Source organism: Ambystoma mexicanum, chromosome 1p (assembly GCF_040938575.1).
Source record: "Ambystoma mexicanum isolate Mex_15411 chromosome 1p, UKY_AmexF1_1, whole genome shotgun sequence".
Classification (NCBI taxonomy): domain Eukaryota; kingdom Metazoa; phylum Chordata; class Amphibia; order Caudata; family Ambystomatidae; genus Ambystoma; species Ambystoma mexicanum.
Genome location: NC_090921.1, coordinates 744,353,237 through 744,373,909, shown reverse-complemented (window position 1 = coordinate 744,373,909; position 20,673 = coordinate 744,353,237). Strand labels below are relative to the sequence as shown.

The following is a 20,673-nucleotide window of genomic DNA, read 5'->3' as shown; positions in this document are numbered from 1 at the left end:
TGGGAGGATTTTTAACAGTGTGCGCATTTATAGTTACTCACTACATGGATGCGAGTTGCATTGCCATCGCGGAAGATAAGGATCCTGCAGAGCAATCACAGCTTCGTGCTCCACTGGACGTGCTCAGAAAAAGTGCCATTTAAGGTAACTTTGAAACGTTGCAATATATGCGGCGCGTGTCTCATCCACTGTGTCCCTTTTTTGTTTACGTTTGTACCTTGCACTATCTCTGGAGATACTGTCTATTTACTGACAGCTGAACACCACTTAGATGGCTTTCCCTCATTTCTACAGAGGGCTGATGTACGCGGTCTTATGGACCTCCGGTTTACAGACCGAGCGCAGAAGCTTCATCATATTCAATTAAAGTGATTGAGAATGCGATCTGAGATTTCGCTATTCATCCAATAGCGCTACAGAACCCCCAGACCTAAGTTGATAGGTAAAGAGCGATTGCTTTCTTCCCATTCTTTCACTGTTTTAAAGGATGACACTTGAGCTGTAGGACTACTCTGTCGTTCTAATTAGAATTGCCGTTTGGATAGTCCAGTTGGCAACATTATGTAAATAATGGGAATACATGTGACACCCTACGGCCTAGGATAATTGTTTGAAGTTTTCTATGACAAAGAGATTTTCATGACAATGGTGCATGTTAGAGTTTTACAGACAGATTTTGTAGGCGTCTAAATTGATTTTGATGCAATTTACATGTATCCATTCAGATAATTGAACCCTTGAGGGGCGTTATACCTGTCTGAAGACAGAATTTATTCCAGTTCTTTCCTGTATTATCACCACCGCCACGCTAGGTAAAGATGCTTTTTCTCTTCTTTCCCTAGTAAGATATAGATTGAATCTATCTACCCTGTAGTGAACACATAGACTTACAGTGTGTTTTTAAATGTGTTTCAGCAGCACTCACACGGTTCAAGCATATTGAAAATATTTTTGATGTGCTTTTTTGAAGTGAAAAGAGAAAGTGACGGATGAAAATATCCTCCTGAAGAAAGTTTTAAATGAAAATATGTGAACAGAAACATGTCGAGGCAGAATACCAGTAAATAGTATCGCTGGTTTGTGTTTTTGGGTCTCCATTGACCATATTTTCTCTTCATATGCTACATCAATGTTCAATTAGGAGGTTTTTCCTGGGTTATTGAGAAATTGGGAATTAACTGTTACAATTTAATTGTGAGCATTTTGCTTGGTGTCACTTGTACTTCATTTGTAATCATGTTTTAGACTTTATTCGTATTTTATGATGTATTTTAATGATTACCAATAAACGTTATATGTTGTGATAATAACTTTATGAGTGTGGTGCTGCTGAATGTTCCCTCTACCTTGTATCTTTATATTTTGTCTCTCTAAACCCTTTATTGTGACGGTAGAGATATTACTACCCTTGGGAGTAGTTGTTTGAAGGGGTTCCTCCCTTAGTATATATTCTTTTTGGCATGCCCAAGTGACAGTAATTTTGTCATGGATCCACCTTCTGGGTGAATCATTGTATCAATGCTAATTACTCTTGTGTGTATGATGAAACCTAGATGTTCTCAATATCTTCCCTACACAGTTTTATCACTTGCATTGTAGTGTCTTTTATACTCATAAATACAAACAGATTAACAATGCTCTCACTCTCTTGTTTACCATTTATGTATGTTTATTCTCTTGTAGAGATAATTTATGTGCATTGAAAATAGAATAGTCGGTAGGACACTTGGAGGAGATTGAGCAGGCGAAACGACAGCAATCGCCGAGTCAGTTGATGGCGAGGTAGTGCGTTGAGTCGGGCCAGCCCACGGTTCCAGGAAGTCAAGCATTGAGAGCGGGGAAATAGCTTCGCCAGGAAAAGAAGTCTGTTATTCCTTGAGAAACCGGAAATGACATCTCGCCCGGGAAAACTCCCAGGTTGCCGAGAAGAGCATACTCTTTTCCAGCCCCAACAGCACGGGCACATAGGAGAGCCTAAGCAATTTCCGACAGGCTCCACCTTGCTGAACCTACCAGTTGAAGTTATATACATCTCGCGGCTAAGGAGAACCAGCTGGGGGGCAGGGGCAATGGCAAGTTAAGGCCTCCTTAACAGAGGTGCCACTGTCCCAACTGCTGAATAAAGTAGTCCGGATCGGGGCGAGGGGTCCCGGCAACATGACCCCAGAGGGCATCCCCTCCTATATCACCGGCCCTAAGACTTCAGGCATGAACGGAACTGTATGAATGTGGCCGTCATCGAGCTGGGTCACACGGAGTTTGAGGTAGCCGGTCAGCAGACACACATTACTTCCTCTCAAGTAATATAGTCGTGAATCCACTATACCTTGAGTAGAAATCCTCACGCCTTAGCAAACTTGCATACACAGTACTGTTTTGGAAGTTGGGTCCTCCAAAGCCTTCCCATCCCATAAGTACTTCCTGGATGGAGCCCTTGAAGAACAGAAACAACACACTTGCTTCTCAGCTGACCACTCAAAATCACCCTTGGGAGCTACAGGACAAGTCACAGAGCCAGCTATAGTAGAAACTCATGTAGCCACTCTAGTCTCTACATGAAGACCACCTGAGGACTCTCGCTTTCGCTGGAATAATAGTCCAGGCCCCATTGCCACTAGTCCCGGACACTTGTCTATGTGGTTGCAGCTAACGGGGCTCAATCCCACAAATGACTGGGAAATTGATTGCATTGTCATAAGACACACCCAGTCCCCCTGGGCATCATTACAACTACAAAGTTGTCATCAAAGTTTCCCCATAAGAGCTTAGGTCAGCAGACCCCACCCAAAGGAAATATTCTTCAAGCCTAATGCAACCAGTGGTAACATAAGAACATGGTGTGTCAGCAAAGAAAGTTAAATACGACCCCCCTTTTATCGACAGGAAACAATTGTTGCAATTTGAAACCTGGAGAAAACGTAACCTAGTTAAGATTAAAATGCAGCATCTCCAGGTCGGGCACTTTGCTATGAACAATTAATTAAACATTTTATAAAAAACAGGAGGATTGTCAGATACCCGAATCCTGATCGAAATAAAACTCTAACACAAAAATTAAAACTTCGACACGTTATCAAGCAGGGGAAATTAACATATTCTCCCACTGTTTTCTTTTTCTTGTTGAAGTGCTTGCAGCGCTTATGAGTCTGATGGGACTCTCTCTAACAACACGAGATCAGTGCACGCATCTCCGACGATAGGTAAGCCCTATCTGGAGACAGATATATTTTAAATTTATCTAGCAAGTGAAATATAAACTAATCTTTAGTTCTTTTCTGTTATATTCTTTTTTTTTTCCTGTTCTACCAATGATGTTTGCCTCCCTACCCTTCCTCTCCCACGGTGATTGATCATGTCCCGTCACTACGTTTGGGCGCCATGATGGTATGTTCTATGTTTTTATGTTTTGATGGATTTACACGTTTTCTCGGAATCATAATGGTGTGGAAACAAACGGGTGACATATTTTGTTTTTTGTTTTGTGCTATTAACAAAAATGCTGATCTGTTCTTGTCATATGCTGGATAATATGATTGATATGCATTTGGTCTTTTGGGAACCCCTGGGAATCTGTTTTATCTATACATCACAAAAATTGATTTTTCATTGTATTTAAATTCTGCTATCTTGTATATAGTTTATTCAAGCAACCCTTAATGTCCAGATTTGAAAAAGGCACACTTAGGGTGCCGAAACACGTGTCATCCTTATGGGCTATCAATAAATATAAGATGATTTAAGAAAAAGTGGTTTTGGTTGATACCTGAACTTCACTGTGGCGCAATAATAGATGGGCGCAGAAACCCTTTTTCACTTTTTGCAAACGGAGTGGGGGAACTCTATGTCTCCATTCTCTGCTTCCACCGGTGCGACACTGTAACACTTTTATGCTGTATCAAGTCACGGAGGTCCAAGAGTGACTGCACAAAAAGTTCCCTGAGCTTCATTCAATTGTTGCAAAGGTTTCAATATTCTGGGTCAACCATCCCAGTAACCAGGACAGAGATTCTTCCATGACGGACATGGTGGTAGACACTATATGTCTACTAAGAAGGACATAGCGGCTATATTGGAGGAAATCAGGGGTATAAGGTCTGATATAGGCCATAGACTGGACAAACTTGATAAAAGGGTGGACACAATTGACGACAGAATACAAGGGCTTGAAAATAACCAGTTCTCAGTGGACATTATGGAAATACAAATAGACATGAGACTGTCCGAGAATGCGAGGCGAGAAGAACTATCCCTCAAGATGGATGACTTCGTGAACAAGGAGATTAGGAACAGCCTAAGATTTTTTGGGTTCTGTGAGAAAGATGGAGAAACAGCGAGAGACATAATGAGAGCAATACACAATGTGGTGAGGAAACCACAAACAAACCCACAACAACAGGACCCATAGAGCAGGTGGAGGGGTGAGGGGTCCACATTCTATTCTAGCCCACTTTCAATACTACACGGATAAGACAAAGATCCTTGAAATAGCAAGAAAAGATGTACAGATAACTGATGGAAATGCAAAGATTTCAATATTTCAAGATCTGTCTACTTTTACACTGGCGAGACACAGAATGTGTGTCCCCCACATGCAATGGGTCAATGAAAAGGGGTTAAGGTACCAATGGGGCTTCTCGATATCCTTTGAACGTGAGAGCCCTAAATACAAATTGATAACCGAGGACCATATACAAAGAGTCACGGGAGGACTGGTAGGAATCCGAACGATCAGGGGTAGGACTCCAAGGGAAGCAACAGAGGTGGAATGAGGAGGGGAAAGGCCAGAGTTAGATCGAGGAAGTATGAGACATTGAACACGCCACGCCCCGACTTGGAAATCGTGACTGTCACCTCTGACAGTCGGATGGCAATGTGCAAATATTGACAATGTGGTATCTTAAATTGAAATGTATGAGGAGATGCTATAATATTTGTATAATATTTGTAACAGTATCCATTATCTACACCTTCTGGGACGCCTCTCTTGAAGGTGTTGGGTAATGAGGCATGGGATATGTTAAATTGAAAATGGGGAGTAGTGGGACGTGGAGTAGGCACAAGAGAGCTAGATGGGAGGCGAAACCCGTCGGGTGAATTTCATGTTGGAATTGTCGTGGGGAGGATAGAGAGGCTCAGGGTAGGAAGTATTGAGCTTGGAAGACCCGGTGGTCAAAGAACTACTGGTGGTCCAGTCCTTGGCCAATATTGGCATACCCATGAGACTGGACACTGGGGGCGGGTGGGATCGCAATTGTGGGGATGGGGTGAGTTCTGAACATGTTGCTTGAAATGTGTCTACAATCCAGAAAGTGAAAACACACAGCCAAAGGGACTTTTCATACCTTAGTTCTGTGGCAGAGAACGGAACTTATAGGGGAGACAAGGGGAGATTACAAGTATTTGTTTTATGGCTAAATCAGAGTATAACCTGATGTTAAGCTCTCTCAATGTTCGAGGGATTAACTCCTGCACAAATTGATCACAGTTATCCGAGAATTCCCATGGTCTAAACTAGACATGTTTTTCTTGCAGGAAACTCAATGGTTGAGGGAAAAAGAACCAAGCTTGAAAGCAAAGTCTATTGCCAGAGTTTTCCAGGCATCAGCCACTTCGATGAAGAGGGGGGTGGCAATAGTTATAGCAAGTAGATTGGAACTTGCAGTGGAGAGGGCGCTCAGGGACCCTGAAGGCCAGTACATATTCACTAAAGGAAAGTTGCAGGGAAAAACTCTAACTGTACGATAAGTATATTGGCCCAAACGGGGGCAAATAGCTTTTTGAGAAGCAGTGAAGGAGAAGCTTAAGATGTTTGTGGAGGGTCCTCTGGTGGTAGGTGGAGATTTTAATATGGTCCTTGATCCTATTAAAGATAGAAAGAGAATGGGAGATAGCAGTGCTTCTCTGCCAAGAGAAAGAGATTCCCAGAGATTAAATCAGCTGAACCAAGAACTAGGAGACACAGAGTTCCTGATCCACTAAGATTCTGAAGATCCACCACTTACATATCAAACCAGGTACACGACTCATTCTCAAGGATTGATATTATCCTAGTTGACAGAGCCCTGAAAGGTTTTGTTTCCAAAACTCGAGTGATGCCGGTGTCATAGTCGGACCACGACCTAGTCCGGGTTGACATGGGAGACTGTTTAGCTAATGTTAAGAAAGGGAGGTGGATGTGATTTGATTCCTTACTAAAGGATAAAGAAGTAGCCCAGGCGATTTTGGCAGAAATGAAGGAATACTTTGAGTTCAACGATAATGGAGAAGTTGGGACACAGACGCTATGGGATGGATTTGAACAATCAAGTGGGTTCTAATATGCATAGGATCACAGAAAACGAAAGAAAGGGTACGCCAAGAGTCCGAACTGAGGGCGAAGATAGCTGCAATCCAACCAGGAGGGCTCCTAACAGATATATGACACATCTCAAGGCCAAAAATCTTAAACATTTCAAAGCACAACTGAAGACCCTTTTAATACAGGACATGGAAAGAAGTAAGTGGATAGCCACTCTGTATAGCTCTCCGATAGTCAGAGTCCAGGTGAATGCAACACTATCTGAGCCATTCCTACTATCCAGAGGAACAAGGCTGGGTTGTCCCCTTTGGCCTTTACTATATGCTTAGACAATTGAACCCCTAGCGATAGCCATAAGAATTAATCAGGGAATTAAAGCAATAAGATGTGGAGAGATATTTGCGGATGATATTCTGGGCTACTTAGTTGATGTGCACTCCTCACTGCCTGAACTGAAGTCACAGATCTCCATGTTTGGTTATTTTTCGGGTCTGAAGATAAATTTGGTTGAATCAAGTGTGATGTCGATCCTGACGGATGTATCCAGTCTTGATTGCAGAACTGGAGTCCAATTACATACCTAGGTATCCGCTTGCCTAGAGACCTTTCTAAAATGGCAGGTATACATTTCGACCCTCTTCTGGGGATCATTAAGCAAGCACGTGAAGCACTGGACCCCTCTCATTTTTTCGTGGAATGGTGAGATGACAGCCGTAAAAATGAATATTCTTCCACAGCTCCTATATGTATTGTCAGCAATGCATGCCAATTTCCTGGGTTGTTATATTAAACAACTCCAAGCAGCTCTGTTTAAATTCGTATGTTAAAATAAAAGACCCAGGATAAAAAGATCTATGCTTACCCTACCCAGGGAGTGGGGACGGTTTGGGTTCCCAGACATTTTCTTGTATTATAAGGCATCTCAACTGAGAGACCTTCTGGAATATATGAGGGATGATCTACATACTTACTGGTCGTACCTAGAAGATTTGGAGACCCACCCCAAAAAAGTCAGGGACCTGTTGTGGTCACCATTGAAATTGATTCCTAATAGATTGAGAGATCACCGAATATTAGGGGTAATATGGTCCCTTTGGAAGAAATGCAGGTCTAATGATAGGGTTTCCATGTGGGCTTCACCCATGACTTCAATTTGGGGACCCACAATTGATATCGTGCAACAAGGATTTCGGAACACACAGAAATTGTCAGCTAGGGGTCTAGAAAGAGCAGACCAACTATTTTGCAAAGGCTCATTTCTGTGGTTTGGGGCCATTCGGGAGTTGCTAAGGCAGGACACAATCTCCATATTCTAATATTTACGGCTGAAGAGGATTCTCACCGATCCTAAATGGAATGAAAACTTGACAAGAGAACTGACACCTTTTGAAAAAAGTTATTGATACATGTGTAAATAAAAAGGGGCTATTATCTAATCTCTATAAAGTTCTAATCACCTCTGAAATTGTAGAGACACAACATTCTAAACAATATTGGGAGGATCTGGGGAGAGACGAAATATCCGATGAGACATGGGATAAAATCTATAAGGTAACTTTTCATGGCAACTTATTCACAGCGGAAATGGAAATTCATTTCAAGATACTTCATTGCTGGCACCGGGATCCACTCAAGCTTTCTAAAACATATTGCGGTTCATTTCCACTATGCCCCAGGGCCTGTGGACAAAAAGGTTCCCTCTCCGATATGTGGTGTAACTTCCCTAAAATTTTAATTTACTGGAGAGAATTCTTGAGCTGGATAAAAGAGATCATAGAAGACCAGCTAACATTGGACCCGCTCCAAATGTTATGGGTATTTCACCCGGAGACTTGGGAGGAATAGAGATTCAAGAGGATGTGGGAGGCAATGTTCTTAGCTGGAAGGCTGCAGTAGCCCAGGAATGGAAAGGCTCAGTAATTTCACACAGATCTGACTGGATGCATAAAGTCAGGGAAATGTACACAATGGAAAAACTGTAGGCTATATTTAACGATTATATCGGATAGTTTCAGGATGAATGGGGCCCATTGCTAAATAAAACAGGATATAACAAACCATAGATGCCCGCTCACATACAATCTGAGATTGAGGCAAGAGGTCTAGCGGACGATGGCCAAGCAAGAAAGGTTGTAGCAGGAGTGGAAGTACAATTTGCTGCAACATAACAAGGGGAACATAAATAGCTTTTAATGAGCTGGCTGATGTTTCTAAATATCGACCAATGACGTTATACGTTCTAGTGGATTTAATTGAGGGAGCCAGCCTATGAATACAAAGAAGATGAATCCCTCCTATTTCGGTTTGCTTTATGACCTTGTAAATGTAAAATTACCAATGAGTAAAATGTGAAAAGTTGAGGGAGGATGGTAGGCGTTACTTGAGGGTTGTCAAAATGTGTGTAAAAGGACGTAATTGTGACAATGGCAAAATATTAATAAAATTAAAGTTTAAAAAACAAAATAGAATAGGTAAGCAATAAACAGTTCCTAATATTAGCAATACCGTAGTGGAGTAGATAATAGATACCCAGCATCCTACTCGTATAAAATGTTAAAAATACCTACTACCAATCACAAGTGCATATGTTGCCACTGTGGCCCAGCAACACTTAAAATCATACTCTCAATTGAGATGCTGTGGATTGGCAAGCCACAGAATAGGTGAGGATATACAGACCGACCTCTGGATAACCCATTAGGTGGGAAGGGTTAAAGCTCTGTCACAAACTCCATTGGCTGTCATTATACATTTCCCGGTGCAGGAAATATGCTGGTAAAAGTCGTGGTTATATCACCACCAGCACCTCCCACAGGTTTTCCAGTGGGGGTGACTGATTTACCTTCAACTAAGAGCTGGAGGTAAATCCGGCCCCATCGGCAAAAAACTGCCCGAATTACCGGTAGTACCAGTGCCAGTAATTCAGATCATTTCCCCCATGGAGTCCGGTTGGGCTCCGTGGAATGGTGAATTACCGGCATTGCCGCCACCTGCAATATCCTGGAAAAACTGGGCTATCAAACATCGCAAATGTTAATTCCATTTGGTGGTATCCCACCGGTATTACCGGCGGGAAACCATCAAACCCGTAATGAGGGCCCATGACTTCTATGGGTAGTAACAAAGAACAACCTAAAAGCAATCTAGAGCCATGGATCAAAAAAGATTACAGGTAAAACTTTTCAAATTCCCCTTCAAAGGACTCCCCTTGCCCTTCCTCTGTGCCTTGTTGGTGCCCCTTATCCTGGCCAAAGAAGTACGAGGGGCAACACAGGTTATGTATGGATGCTGTGCCAAAACTCACACCACAATAAACTGTTTCACCAACACAGGTGAAGATGAAAGGCTAACCTAACAAAAATACATCATGGTGTCTGTTAATGGTGCTACCAGGGAAAAGAAAAATAGATGTCAAAAGATTATACCAGTGGTTTATTTCAGCCCCCAAATTACTGAAACAGTCAAGAAATTTGAATTTGGAAATTGACAAAATGCCAACTTTTAGCCCCATGAGCAGTTTACTGTCTCAGGGTGAAGGAATCTGAAAGCTGTTTGCTGTTTGTTTCAAAAGGCAGTTCAGCTTTGTAAATTACGTTTGCCTCCAAATTATTGAAGCAAGCGTCAAAAATCATAATTTGGGAAACTTGGCCAAGTGGCAATTTTAGGCCCAAAGATTAGAATTACAGTCTCGGCATACTCATTAAAGGAATGGTTCGCCCAAAAATTTTTATTTAAAAAATAGGCAATATAAAAAAAAAACGATTACCATTTTGTGAAATGGATGCCCGCAGCTGTGCTCGCTTTGGCTTTTGCGGCACTAATGAAGGAAAAGCCAGCCAGCTGTAGTAAACAAAAGCTACCACTGGGTGGCTTTTCCTTCATTGGTGCTGTACAGGGAGGACGGGGAACGGAGACTACAGGCAGACAAGCTGCAGCTGCATCTCGGTAAGTGCTATTTTTTTTAGTAAAAATAAACACTAGCTGCGTTTTTTTTTCTAGGTTTTCCAGGCTGGAGGAGCCCGGAAAACTTAGAAATAAAACCGCAGCTTTAAAAATGTTGTATTTATGTTTGCGGTCGCTTTTGAAGCGACCGCAAACATAAATACAACGTTATTGTGTTCGAAAACGCTGCAGTTTTTCTTTCTAAGTTTCTCAGGCTCCTCCGGTTCGGAGGAGCCTGAGAAACTCAGAAAGAAAAACCGCAGCGTTTTCAAACACAACCGCGTTGTGTTTCTGCCTGCCGTGGCTATCACTTTGGGTCTCCGGTGCTCCCCCAGGAGAGCAACGGAGACCCAAAGTGAAAGCAAAGGCAGGCAGAAACACAACACGGTTGTGTTTACATGCCGAGGTGTTTCTGCCTAAATCTGCTTTCCCATTCGGGGCTCTAGGGCTCCCCGTGTGGAGCCCTACAGCCCCGAATGGGAAAGCAGATTTAGGCAGAAACAATACGCGGTTGTTTTCCGCAATGCTAAATGCTGCAGTGCTTCTGCCTAAATCTGCTTTCCCATTTGGGACTCTAGGGCTCCTCCAGCCCGGAAAAGCTAATGCTTTTAAAAAAAAATAAATAGCACTTACCGAGATGCAGCTGCAGCTTTTCTGCCTGTAGTCTCCGGTCCGCGTCCTCCGAGTCCCGGCACCAATGAAGGAAAAGCCACCCAGCGGTAGCTTTTGTTTACTACAGCTGGCCAACTATTAGTGCCGCAAAAGCCAGCACCCATTTCACAAAATGGATGCGCCCATGTGCTTGCTTTTGCACATTTTTGAGCTTGAATTGCTCAAAACTTTACATAGGGACTTGAAAAAAAAATGCCAATCGTTTTTTTTTATATTGCCTATCTATTTTGGAAATACATTTTTTTGGGCAAACCATTCCTTTAAATCTGTGTTCTTTTCTTACCCAATCAGGACAAAATCCTATGGTCTAGCAGTCCTCCAGGGTCTTCCCTTTTGTTGTTCGCTGTGGCATAGCCTTCAGTGACATCCCAGGAACTCATCTCAGGCTGCTGAAACAGCTTCTATGTAAAGGTTAAGTGCCACGCCTTTGTCCCTGTTAGCCAATCAGATTCTAACAGATAATGATATCATCCATGTAATCAGTGCACAGTGAAACCGACTAACTTGTTTGTTTACATTTGAACTGACGCCAATCTTGTTCTCTGTCAATTTACAAAATAACTGACATGTTTGAACAAGAGGTGACCTGGCCAAATGATAAAAAGCCATCAGTGCTTTATCTTGTTGTACAAAATAATGCATATGTTTCTGAATGTTTGTGCACTGCTGCTACTGTTTTAATAATGTTGCTAGCAAGTTGCTACAAACAATACAACAGCAATACTGATAAAGTGACCACGCTCTCATTGACGCAAAGCAAGGCGATCACATACATTTTTTTTTTTTTTTGTAAACTGGATAAGGCTAGCAGATAGGCTTATTGCTTAGGCAATCCCTTATCGTGTGCTTTCTTCACATAAATAAATGCATTTACTAAATTTACCAAGCTTTCTTTTGGGTCCCAGTGAACACATTGACCCCATGATGTATTATGAAAAGTTTCAGTAATGTTTGATATATTTCCAATTGTGCTGCAGAAGAGAAGTCTGGCAAAGTCCAAAGCTGGAAAGCATATTTATGAAATGTATCTCTGTCAAAGTTAACAGGAATGCTTAATATGTGGCTACAGTCTGGCTTTAGTGTAGAGCTGTTCACTTTATAGCCATATAATATAATTTATAACAATGTCATTGGGAAGTCATGCCTGGCAGGGTCTGTAGATGGAGTAACTGCTTGGCCAAGAGTCTGGGTATGGATGAAATATATTGCTAAACTAAGAGCAAAATCGGCACAATTTGCCTTTTACTTAGTTTGCACCTTTTTCACTGCAAACATTGGATTTCGTGTGGAAAAACAATGCTGTTAAACCTGAAACAGGCACCCACACTTCATAAATCTTTGTGAATATTTGCAGGTGCTGGAACCCAGTTATTACTTTGAAAATGGCAGCAAATGTAGGCCAAAATAAAAAGCAGAAGCAGATGACAGAAGGTGAAATTCCTGCAAACATCACGTTCTGCTTTTGGATTTGTTTTTCACAATTTCACTCAGAAATACTCATGGATATAGCATGTTATCTTGGCCAGTTTGGTGGAAAAACCTTGGATTGAAATTTGCTGGATGGTGGTTGATCAAGCAGGCATAGAGGATCCTTGCTGCCATCACAAGGTACCAAAGCAGAAGCTGTAGTTGTTGTGGTACAATGTAAAAAACAACTTTTACTGAAAATAACTAAGGTAAAAAAGAAGAAAGGAAACACATCACAACTTTAATATTTCATTTAAAAAAACTTAAAATCCATAAAAAAAAAGGAAAATACTCCTGACAGGGATCAGTATGGTTCAGAGGCAGAGCAGGTGAAGACAGCAGAGGAGGGTTGGCATGGCGCTTGAGGATTTGGGGAGATACCCCCATTTGTAAAGAATACCTTAAAAGCTGGAAAAATCGAACTGCAAATAAGGGGTAATGGGGTTATCTGGGGGGGGAATGGGTGATTCCTTTGGTACTGGTAAATCAATAAGAAATCAACATTTTTTTAAACTAATACATACATCTGCACAGAATTAGCTTTTTAAGGAATGTATGTAAAAATGTGCATACTTTACCATTTAAATTATTTTCAATGTAAATTTAGTTACTTTTACCTATTCATTATTATCGCTTCAATTTCAGTCTGGGATATTGTAGTGTGTGACATGTGAAGAAATGACAAAAGGTTCTTTGTTGTGTGCCTAAATTGTGATATTCATTGCAGGGTATCTTGGGCAGTACCTTAATGTCTGGGACTGGACCATGCAAAAGTGTACCCAGAGACTCGACCTTGGAGTAGGATCTGTCCCACTGGAAGTGAAATTCCTTCATAATCCAGATGCTTCTGAAGGATTTGTCGGTTGTGCTCTGTCGAGTGCTATACATCGTTTCTACAAGACTGAGGTATGCATAGTTGAGCAACTGCTAAGCACTGGCACGTCCTATTGTATGCTTTTGAAACATGCATCTCAACTTGCTGCCCATGCACAGTGTAGTCCATGGCAGGTGTCATGCCAACACTGCAAAGGCAGTCAGCCATTTTGCGGACAGTCCAATCTCTTTTCTTTCTTTTGCTCTGTTTCATTCTTATTGGTCAGTGTTACTGCAGCACCATTTTTCTCAGGGTGCTTCTTGCTACTAGCATATACGTGCTGGTTTGCCTCTGCATCGTGTCATAATCATATTTTAACTTCAGAAAAATCCCTCAATTGTCAACAATACAAGATACATAGATATAAAATATACATTTTAAAGTGAAAATGTATAATTGTTATAATGAAATCATTTTCACATATATCATAATCATATGACATACATTTAATTAAATACAGAAGACTAGTAGATTTATTGCACAATAGTGGAAATACAGACAATCATAGAACTGAGGTCTGGAACAAGTTCCAAAGTGAAAATCACACTAGAAAAGCGTTTTACAATCCAGAGTAATAACAACTCAATTGCTGTGGCCTAATAAACAAACATTGGCAAGGCCAACAGTTTTGGGGTTTTGTAGGTATGGGTATAGACATTTGCAAGATACTTCCATAATAATACTACCAGGTCAACAGATGGACAAAAGATGGCAACAGCTGGAAAATGGTGTGATTACCTGGGCATACAATAGCAGTGACCAGCGAATCCATATATAATATCTATACACACGGCAAACCTGCCAGTTTTGTCCATGTGTGTTTTAGCAGGACATCAGTGCAGGGAACAGATACAGATCAAGGGGCTGACAGCTCACTTGATTAAGGAAAAACAAAAGGGGTGATGGCTGGAAGGTTTAGAATTGATCTTAACCTCTGCTATTGCTCTGGACAGCCCTCCAGGCTATGTTCTTCGCCTGCCAGGCCATAACAAAAGGGGAAAGACCATATGCAAATCAGGCTTGGTCCCACCCCAGAAGGGCTGTCTAGCACAAACTGCTTGGTCACAGCCCTTCTGCACGAGACCACAGACATTCCTAAACGCGTTTTGGCCTCGATGTGCCTCATCAGTGAGGAGTAGCTCACTTGATTTAGGCATTTTTATTACACCATTAGCACATTTACAGATGCGGTTTTGATATGCCTAAATAGTGTTATATGGGCTGTGACTGCTATTATATGTCAGTTATAGATTTGTACACAAAGTATACACATTACATGCCAAAAGAGCCCCAAACTCTTGTGATCTGTCTTAAAATGCTGGATTCATAGTAAGCAGGAGACAGCCTCACATGTCCATCGGATGCCATCATATGCTCGATGTAGTTTCAAATACCCAGGAATGACATGTTCTGTCAGTACATGCCTCATACACCAGTTATAATATACTACACTAGGGGTCCCAGAATACCTATGCAGATAGGGACAATATCACATCTGCATGACACACTCTTCATAGATCGAAGTAATCATTCATATGAATCAGAAATATAATCAATATGAGTTCACTTCCTCATATAAAGATGTGCCGGGCCATAGTGTGAAAAACATTCATATTTAATTCATTCACAACAATACACAATTTCATCGAAGAAACCATTCACAGGTACATGTACAATAAAAAGCATACTGTGCAAAGCACTGTGTCAAATTGACCCAAACCTACGAATAACATATATTCTCAAAAGAAAGCAGCCTCTCAAAATGTGGACACTCATTTTGTAGAAACCCGGTAGTGTGGGTGCAATGAATAGATGGCATGCTCACGCCCCAAGTGTACACAATTCATAAGGGGCCAACTAGTGTTCTTAAGTGACAATAGATTATACATGCCAAATGTTGAAAATTACAATAGTTAATCAGAAGTACAGGGCATCAATGTATCAATAATGCAACATGATTTAAATGTCTCCAATGATGTCCCCACTGGTTTCAACGACTTGTGACTTAGGGCCAGACTCAGCCTTTTTTAGAGAGAGGTTTGAACAGTCGCTGTAGACGAGGCAGAACACAAGGTGGCCAATACCAGCCACACCAAACACACCAATCATTCCACCAAGAATGTACCGAGCTCCCCACAGAGTTCAACACCAGCTGCAGAGCATATCATCGATAAGTAGCATTATTGAGCACTCAGCCATTTTCAATTGAACTGATTTGCCCCTTTCTGAAAGTGAAACCTCACTCTTAAGTGAAGGACTTTCATTTGTACCGAGTAAGATTCCATCTGTCATTCTTCTGGAGACAGAGATCAGACTATTTCTTAGGAAAGTTAGACTGAGATTTTACTTCAGTGACAGTGAGGGAGAGGTGGGCCCGGTATCACCCTTTTATGTGAAATCTAACTTTTTACCTCCCACAAAAGAGATGCTCAACGAGGTTATAACGTTCCGGTGTGTCATTACTAACGGTGCTTCTAAGATGTTGACTAATACAAGACTGTGTCAATTTAATCTTTCTAAGTCAGAATATTTAGCTCTTCAAAAACTGAAAAACAACGATTCCATCGTAATTAAGCCAGCAGACAGGGGAGGTCAATCGTTATTCAGTCAGCTACAGATTATGAACATGAAGTACTACAGCAACTCTCTAATGAAAATCACTATTTGAAACTGAAAAGTGATCCCTCTCCTGCATTATCTACAGGTATCTGTAGGATTACTGATGAAGCTTTTGAACTAGGATTCATTAGCTCGAATGAATACAGTTTTTTTTAAATCCTAAGAACTCTAAGACACCATTAATCTATTTGCTCCCAAAAGCACACATGTCCATAGTTTCCCCTTTGGGAAGACCGATTTTTTCGGCATTTGGTTCCCTTTTGGAACCTTTATCCAAATACGTAGACCATTTTATCCACCCTATTTCCACCCTGGGTGCGTCATACTTGCAAGACTCCAGGGATGTGATTAGATTGGTGGAGAATATGCCATTTGATGAAAACTTTGATTGGCTGGTAACACTAGATGTTGACTCGTTGTACACAAACATTCCCCACAGGGAAGCAATAGAGGTTATCACACACAATTTAAACTTACTCCACATCAGGTTCCAAATTAACTTATCTCGACACTTGCCCACATCGCATTGAAAAAAAACGCATTTTTGTATAAAGACGTATTACAAACAAATCGATGGAACATCTATGGGTGTAGCTTTTGCGCCTGAATTGGCAACTGTGTTTGTTCAAAATGTTTAAGATATCCATGTTCTACCTACTAGTAATCCCTTCAGGGATTACATAAAGATCTTTCATAGGTACATTAATGTATTTAATTGGTATGGCAAAGTGACTCTACTACTTTAATTGCCTTTTATGAATGGCTGAACAGATTGAATCCCAATTTGCAGTTCACCATTACATCAAGTAATAAGGAAATCCACAGACAGAAATGCTGTACTGCATCATACAAGCCAACATCCGAAAAGTATGAAAAATAACATTCCCTTTAGCCAATTCTTCTGTATTCTGAGAAATTGTGCCACTTTTGAACAATTTTATCATCAATCTAACATTTTGAGAGGGGGATTGGCGGCACGTGGCTACCCCAAGACACTTCTAAAACCCTATCACACGCGCCATATTTTTTCCAAGAGAACATCTATTTGAAACTCGGGAAAAGATTCCCAACACACGACTGGTCTGTGCTACTACGTATTGCCATCTTAGCGATGCCTTGAGTAATCTTTTCATTAGGAATTGTCATATTTTATAAGTAGCCAAGTAGCCAAACCACAATTAGCAAGACGGCTAATTGCATTCAAAAAGCGTGTCAACCTACGCCAGTCAATTGTACACGCAGCAAGGAAGATCAATAAGGACAATACTGATGCTCGCACTTTACTGGGACTGCCAACTATTAAGGACCATTTCAAGTGTGGTCACTGTTGTGTGTGTCAATGTACAATACACATTTCTACGTTTAAAGCCAATGATCAAACCGGGTCTCTACATTTTACTAATTGTAAAACAGCTTGTGTCATTTATGCCATTGTTTGTTCCTGTAATAAACTGTAAGTGGGAAAAACGATGCACCCAGTACACTTACGTATTAAGGAACACAAGTCAAGAATACGCAATGGCATTGTTACGGCTGCAGTGGTCTCCCACTTCTGTCAAATGAATCACACAGAGGATGATTTTAAATAGCTCATGATTGGTAGTGGCACGAGCAAGATTGATACCTGTCTATCTAGACTACAACAGCAGTGGATTTACCAATTACATTCCCACAGTGAGGGTTTGAATGACCAGCTGGATTGGTCTGTGTTTATGTAATTGGGCCTCATTACGACCCAGGCGGTAAGTTACCGCCTGGGTCGTACCTTTACCACCATGGCGTAAACTATGTTTACGCCATGGTGGTTGGCGGACTTACCGCCCCATTCCGAGGTTGGCGGGGCGGTAAGTCCCCAATCCCCATTTACCCTTCCCCATTCCCATTTTTGCCCCATAGGGCATAATGGGAGTGGGGAAGGCGTTAATTACGCCACCGTAAATTACGGTGGCGTAATTAACAACAAGGTCCCTTAGCGCCATGGATTTTAACACCTGCTAAAAGCAGGTGTTAAATCCTCCATGGCGCTAAGGGACCTCGGAATCAGGCGGTAAGGGTCGGCGCTGTTTACGCTGCCGTAAACCCCTTACCGCCTGGGTCGTAATGAGGCCCATTGTGTCTTTGGGTGCCTCAGATAATTTTTGGGAATTTTTTGGGGAACAGTCTTTGCATTAATACATGTTGAGAATGTATCTTGCTATTTATACTAGTCCATTATGACGTTGTGTTAACTGGGTCGCAGATCTTCAAATATATTCTTGCAGCTAGTACCTTGTCAATTGATCTGGCATGAGCTTACAACCTGCCACAGTTGGTACCAATCACTCTCCAACATGGCTGCCACTAAAAGGCATGTATAGTCATCTAAGATTTTACAGTACCACATGCATATTCAACTTTTTTTTTTTGTTAGCAGAATTGTTTTCAGCATGTGGACACGGTGCCAGAAATGAAATGTATTCACATTTTGACTTTGGTTTTTGAATGTGCCGCAGTTAATCACCTTTATTTATGTGCCGTGAGCATTATATTTAAACATCTGCGAGTGCTTACTACTCGTATTGGCTAAGAAGTAAAACATGCAACTTTGGCCACCAAGCCGAGTCATGTTTAGCCGTATTGAGGTCTACAGTCATTTTTTAATGTTCAGGACTGGGGGTGATCCTTTCCTTTATGCTTACAGCTTCGTAAGGCATAATTAGGAGTGTTCCGCGTTGTGCTGTTCCTTTGCGTGTGGATGCAGAAGCATTGCAACGTTCATGCATGTTTGGGCTCACTGTAGCTAAGGTAAGCCAGTAGAGCAGGCACCTAAGAGTTAGGTTTGGGTAGCGTTTTATGCCCAACCAATATTAGTGGCTGAGTATTCAATTGTATTCCTCTTCATTGTTCCACAGAGAGAAAACTGTTTGTTTTAATGTGTTGCACGAACAGGTTACCATTCAAGCATTATTTGCTGGTTACTAGGGGAAGACAAAAGTTGGTTGATCATGGGCTCGCTGGGAGGCAGCTCCTTGTGGAATTGAGTTGCTTTTTGGAGGTGTAGATGAATTGCGCAATTATTACATTTGGATACATTAAAATTAGGAAGATTTATCCATTTCTGTTTTTGTGCTCTATTTTTCTATATTGATAGGGACATGGAGTGACATGTAATGGCGGCTATTGAGAATCCGTCCATTCAACCTTTTGTACAGGTAGTTTTTTAACTAAGTGGTTTTTGTTTATGGCTAAGTGTGGCTATCATGATAGTGTGAGACAGGCATGGTATCAAGAGCCGACACAGACAAGTGAAACACAGTTTGAAAATCTTCATTCTCAATGGTCAGGATGGTGTAACGCCTAACTTGCGCTAGCTCTAAGATGGGCGATGTTCCTTAAAGGAAAGTAACCTAATGGAAGTCTAAGTCTGTCAGTATAAAACAAAATACTGTTGTGTCGAAACCTATGCTTGCCTTCACTTCTATACAAAAATAGGGAGCATAGGATTTGGTCAACTCAATAATGTTTAAAGCAAAGTTATTCTAACAATGGAGCTCTTCCGTAGCCCCCTTCCCCAAGTTCAAGACACTCAGGAAATGTTCAAAGTAAAGTTAGCCTACAATGGAGCTCCTCTGCAGCTCCCTTCCCCATTTTCAAGGCACTGAGGTTTAGGATGTTCCACAGGTTCTCAGGTTTTAATTCGCAACTCAGATTTGGCTCAACAAAAGTTCATAGTACCTTTTCCTTGTCAGGACGCACCTCTGTAATCCTAACCAAGTTCCTTGTAGTTTGTAACTGTAATAATTCATGTAGCTCTTTCCTTTCGGCTGGGGATAGCCTGGTCGTGGCGCAGTTGTCAGACTGCACGGTCCACCTATTACATGTCACGCAACCAGGTGCCTTACATTTTACTTGTGTCCTCTTTTCTTTGTGGTGGGGTCTCTCCGGCCATCCTGGATCAGCATCCTGCCTGGGGGCCACCCCAATGTTTCTCAATGTTCTTGGTTTAGTGAAAAGTCACTTTTCCTTTACTTTCGGGATTGTTGCTCCCACTTCGGTTTTCGCACAGCTCCCCCTCTTTGATCTCTATTTTGCTCCGACTTGAGGGCTGTGCACAGCTCCCCTTTATTCACATGAGCTTCAGCACATGACCACTTTGTTACTTTGTATCAGCAGAATCCTTTTTGTCAATTCGACCCGACGCGTCTTTCACTATACGCAGTCGAGCTATGAGATTGTATCTTGTTGAAACATACCATGCTTTTACATCGGTTGCCTCTCGGATTGGGTTTCCTTGCTTTTACTGACGTCGTCCCTGTAGTCTGAGGCCAGGATCTTCCCACCTGTCCCCTCAGACACTCTTGGGTCTCCGACTTGGCCCGGGGGAATGAGTACTTGGCATTCACAAAAAGGGATTAGCACACCTACCGGCTCCCTTTTCCAGATCATTTCTCGCAACTGGAGTGGCAGGCTTCTTGCCACACAGCTATAGCGTGCTCCTTAGTGCATGCCCTCACCGTCTCGACATCCTGGATTTCCCCAGATGGTCCTTGGCAGCCACAGCTCCACAGCTCTCCTCCCAACTCGTTCCACCCACTGAGTGCTTGGGTGCTTTTTATACTGTCCTGACAGGCTGCAGGTGTACATGGTTAATGTCGATTGCCTGACCCTGCCCGGCCTTGTTAATGGGACATAGAAAATGAAGAGGCTGATGTGCCTTGACCTGCATCTTCTTCTTAGTACTATAATGGTGTTTCTCATAGTAAATTAGTACTCCTCTTGACTTCCTCATCTTCATCACAGTACTTAATCAATGTCAATGTTT

The 20,673-nt window shown here is 41.8% G+C and overlaps 1 protein-coding gene across 2 annotated transcripts in view; it reads left to right on the top strand.

Annotated features, from left to right (window-relative positions):
* LOC138580074 (methanethiol oxidase-like) overlaps positions 1–20,673 on the top strand; it is a 443,490-nt gene that overhangs the window by 191,403 nt on the left and 231,414 nt on the right. For both annotated transcript variants that reach the window (XM_069650339.1, XM_069650330.1), the window contains one exon: positions 13,107–13,285. In XM_069650339.1, coding sequence (XP_069506440.1) covers positions 13,107–13,285 — 179 coding nt within the window. The remainder of the gene's footprint in view (positions 1–13,106; positions 13,286–20,673) is intronic.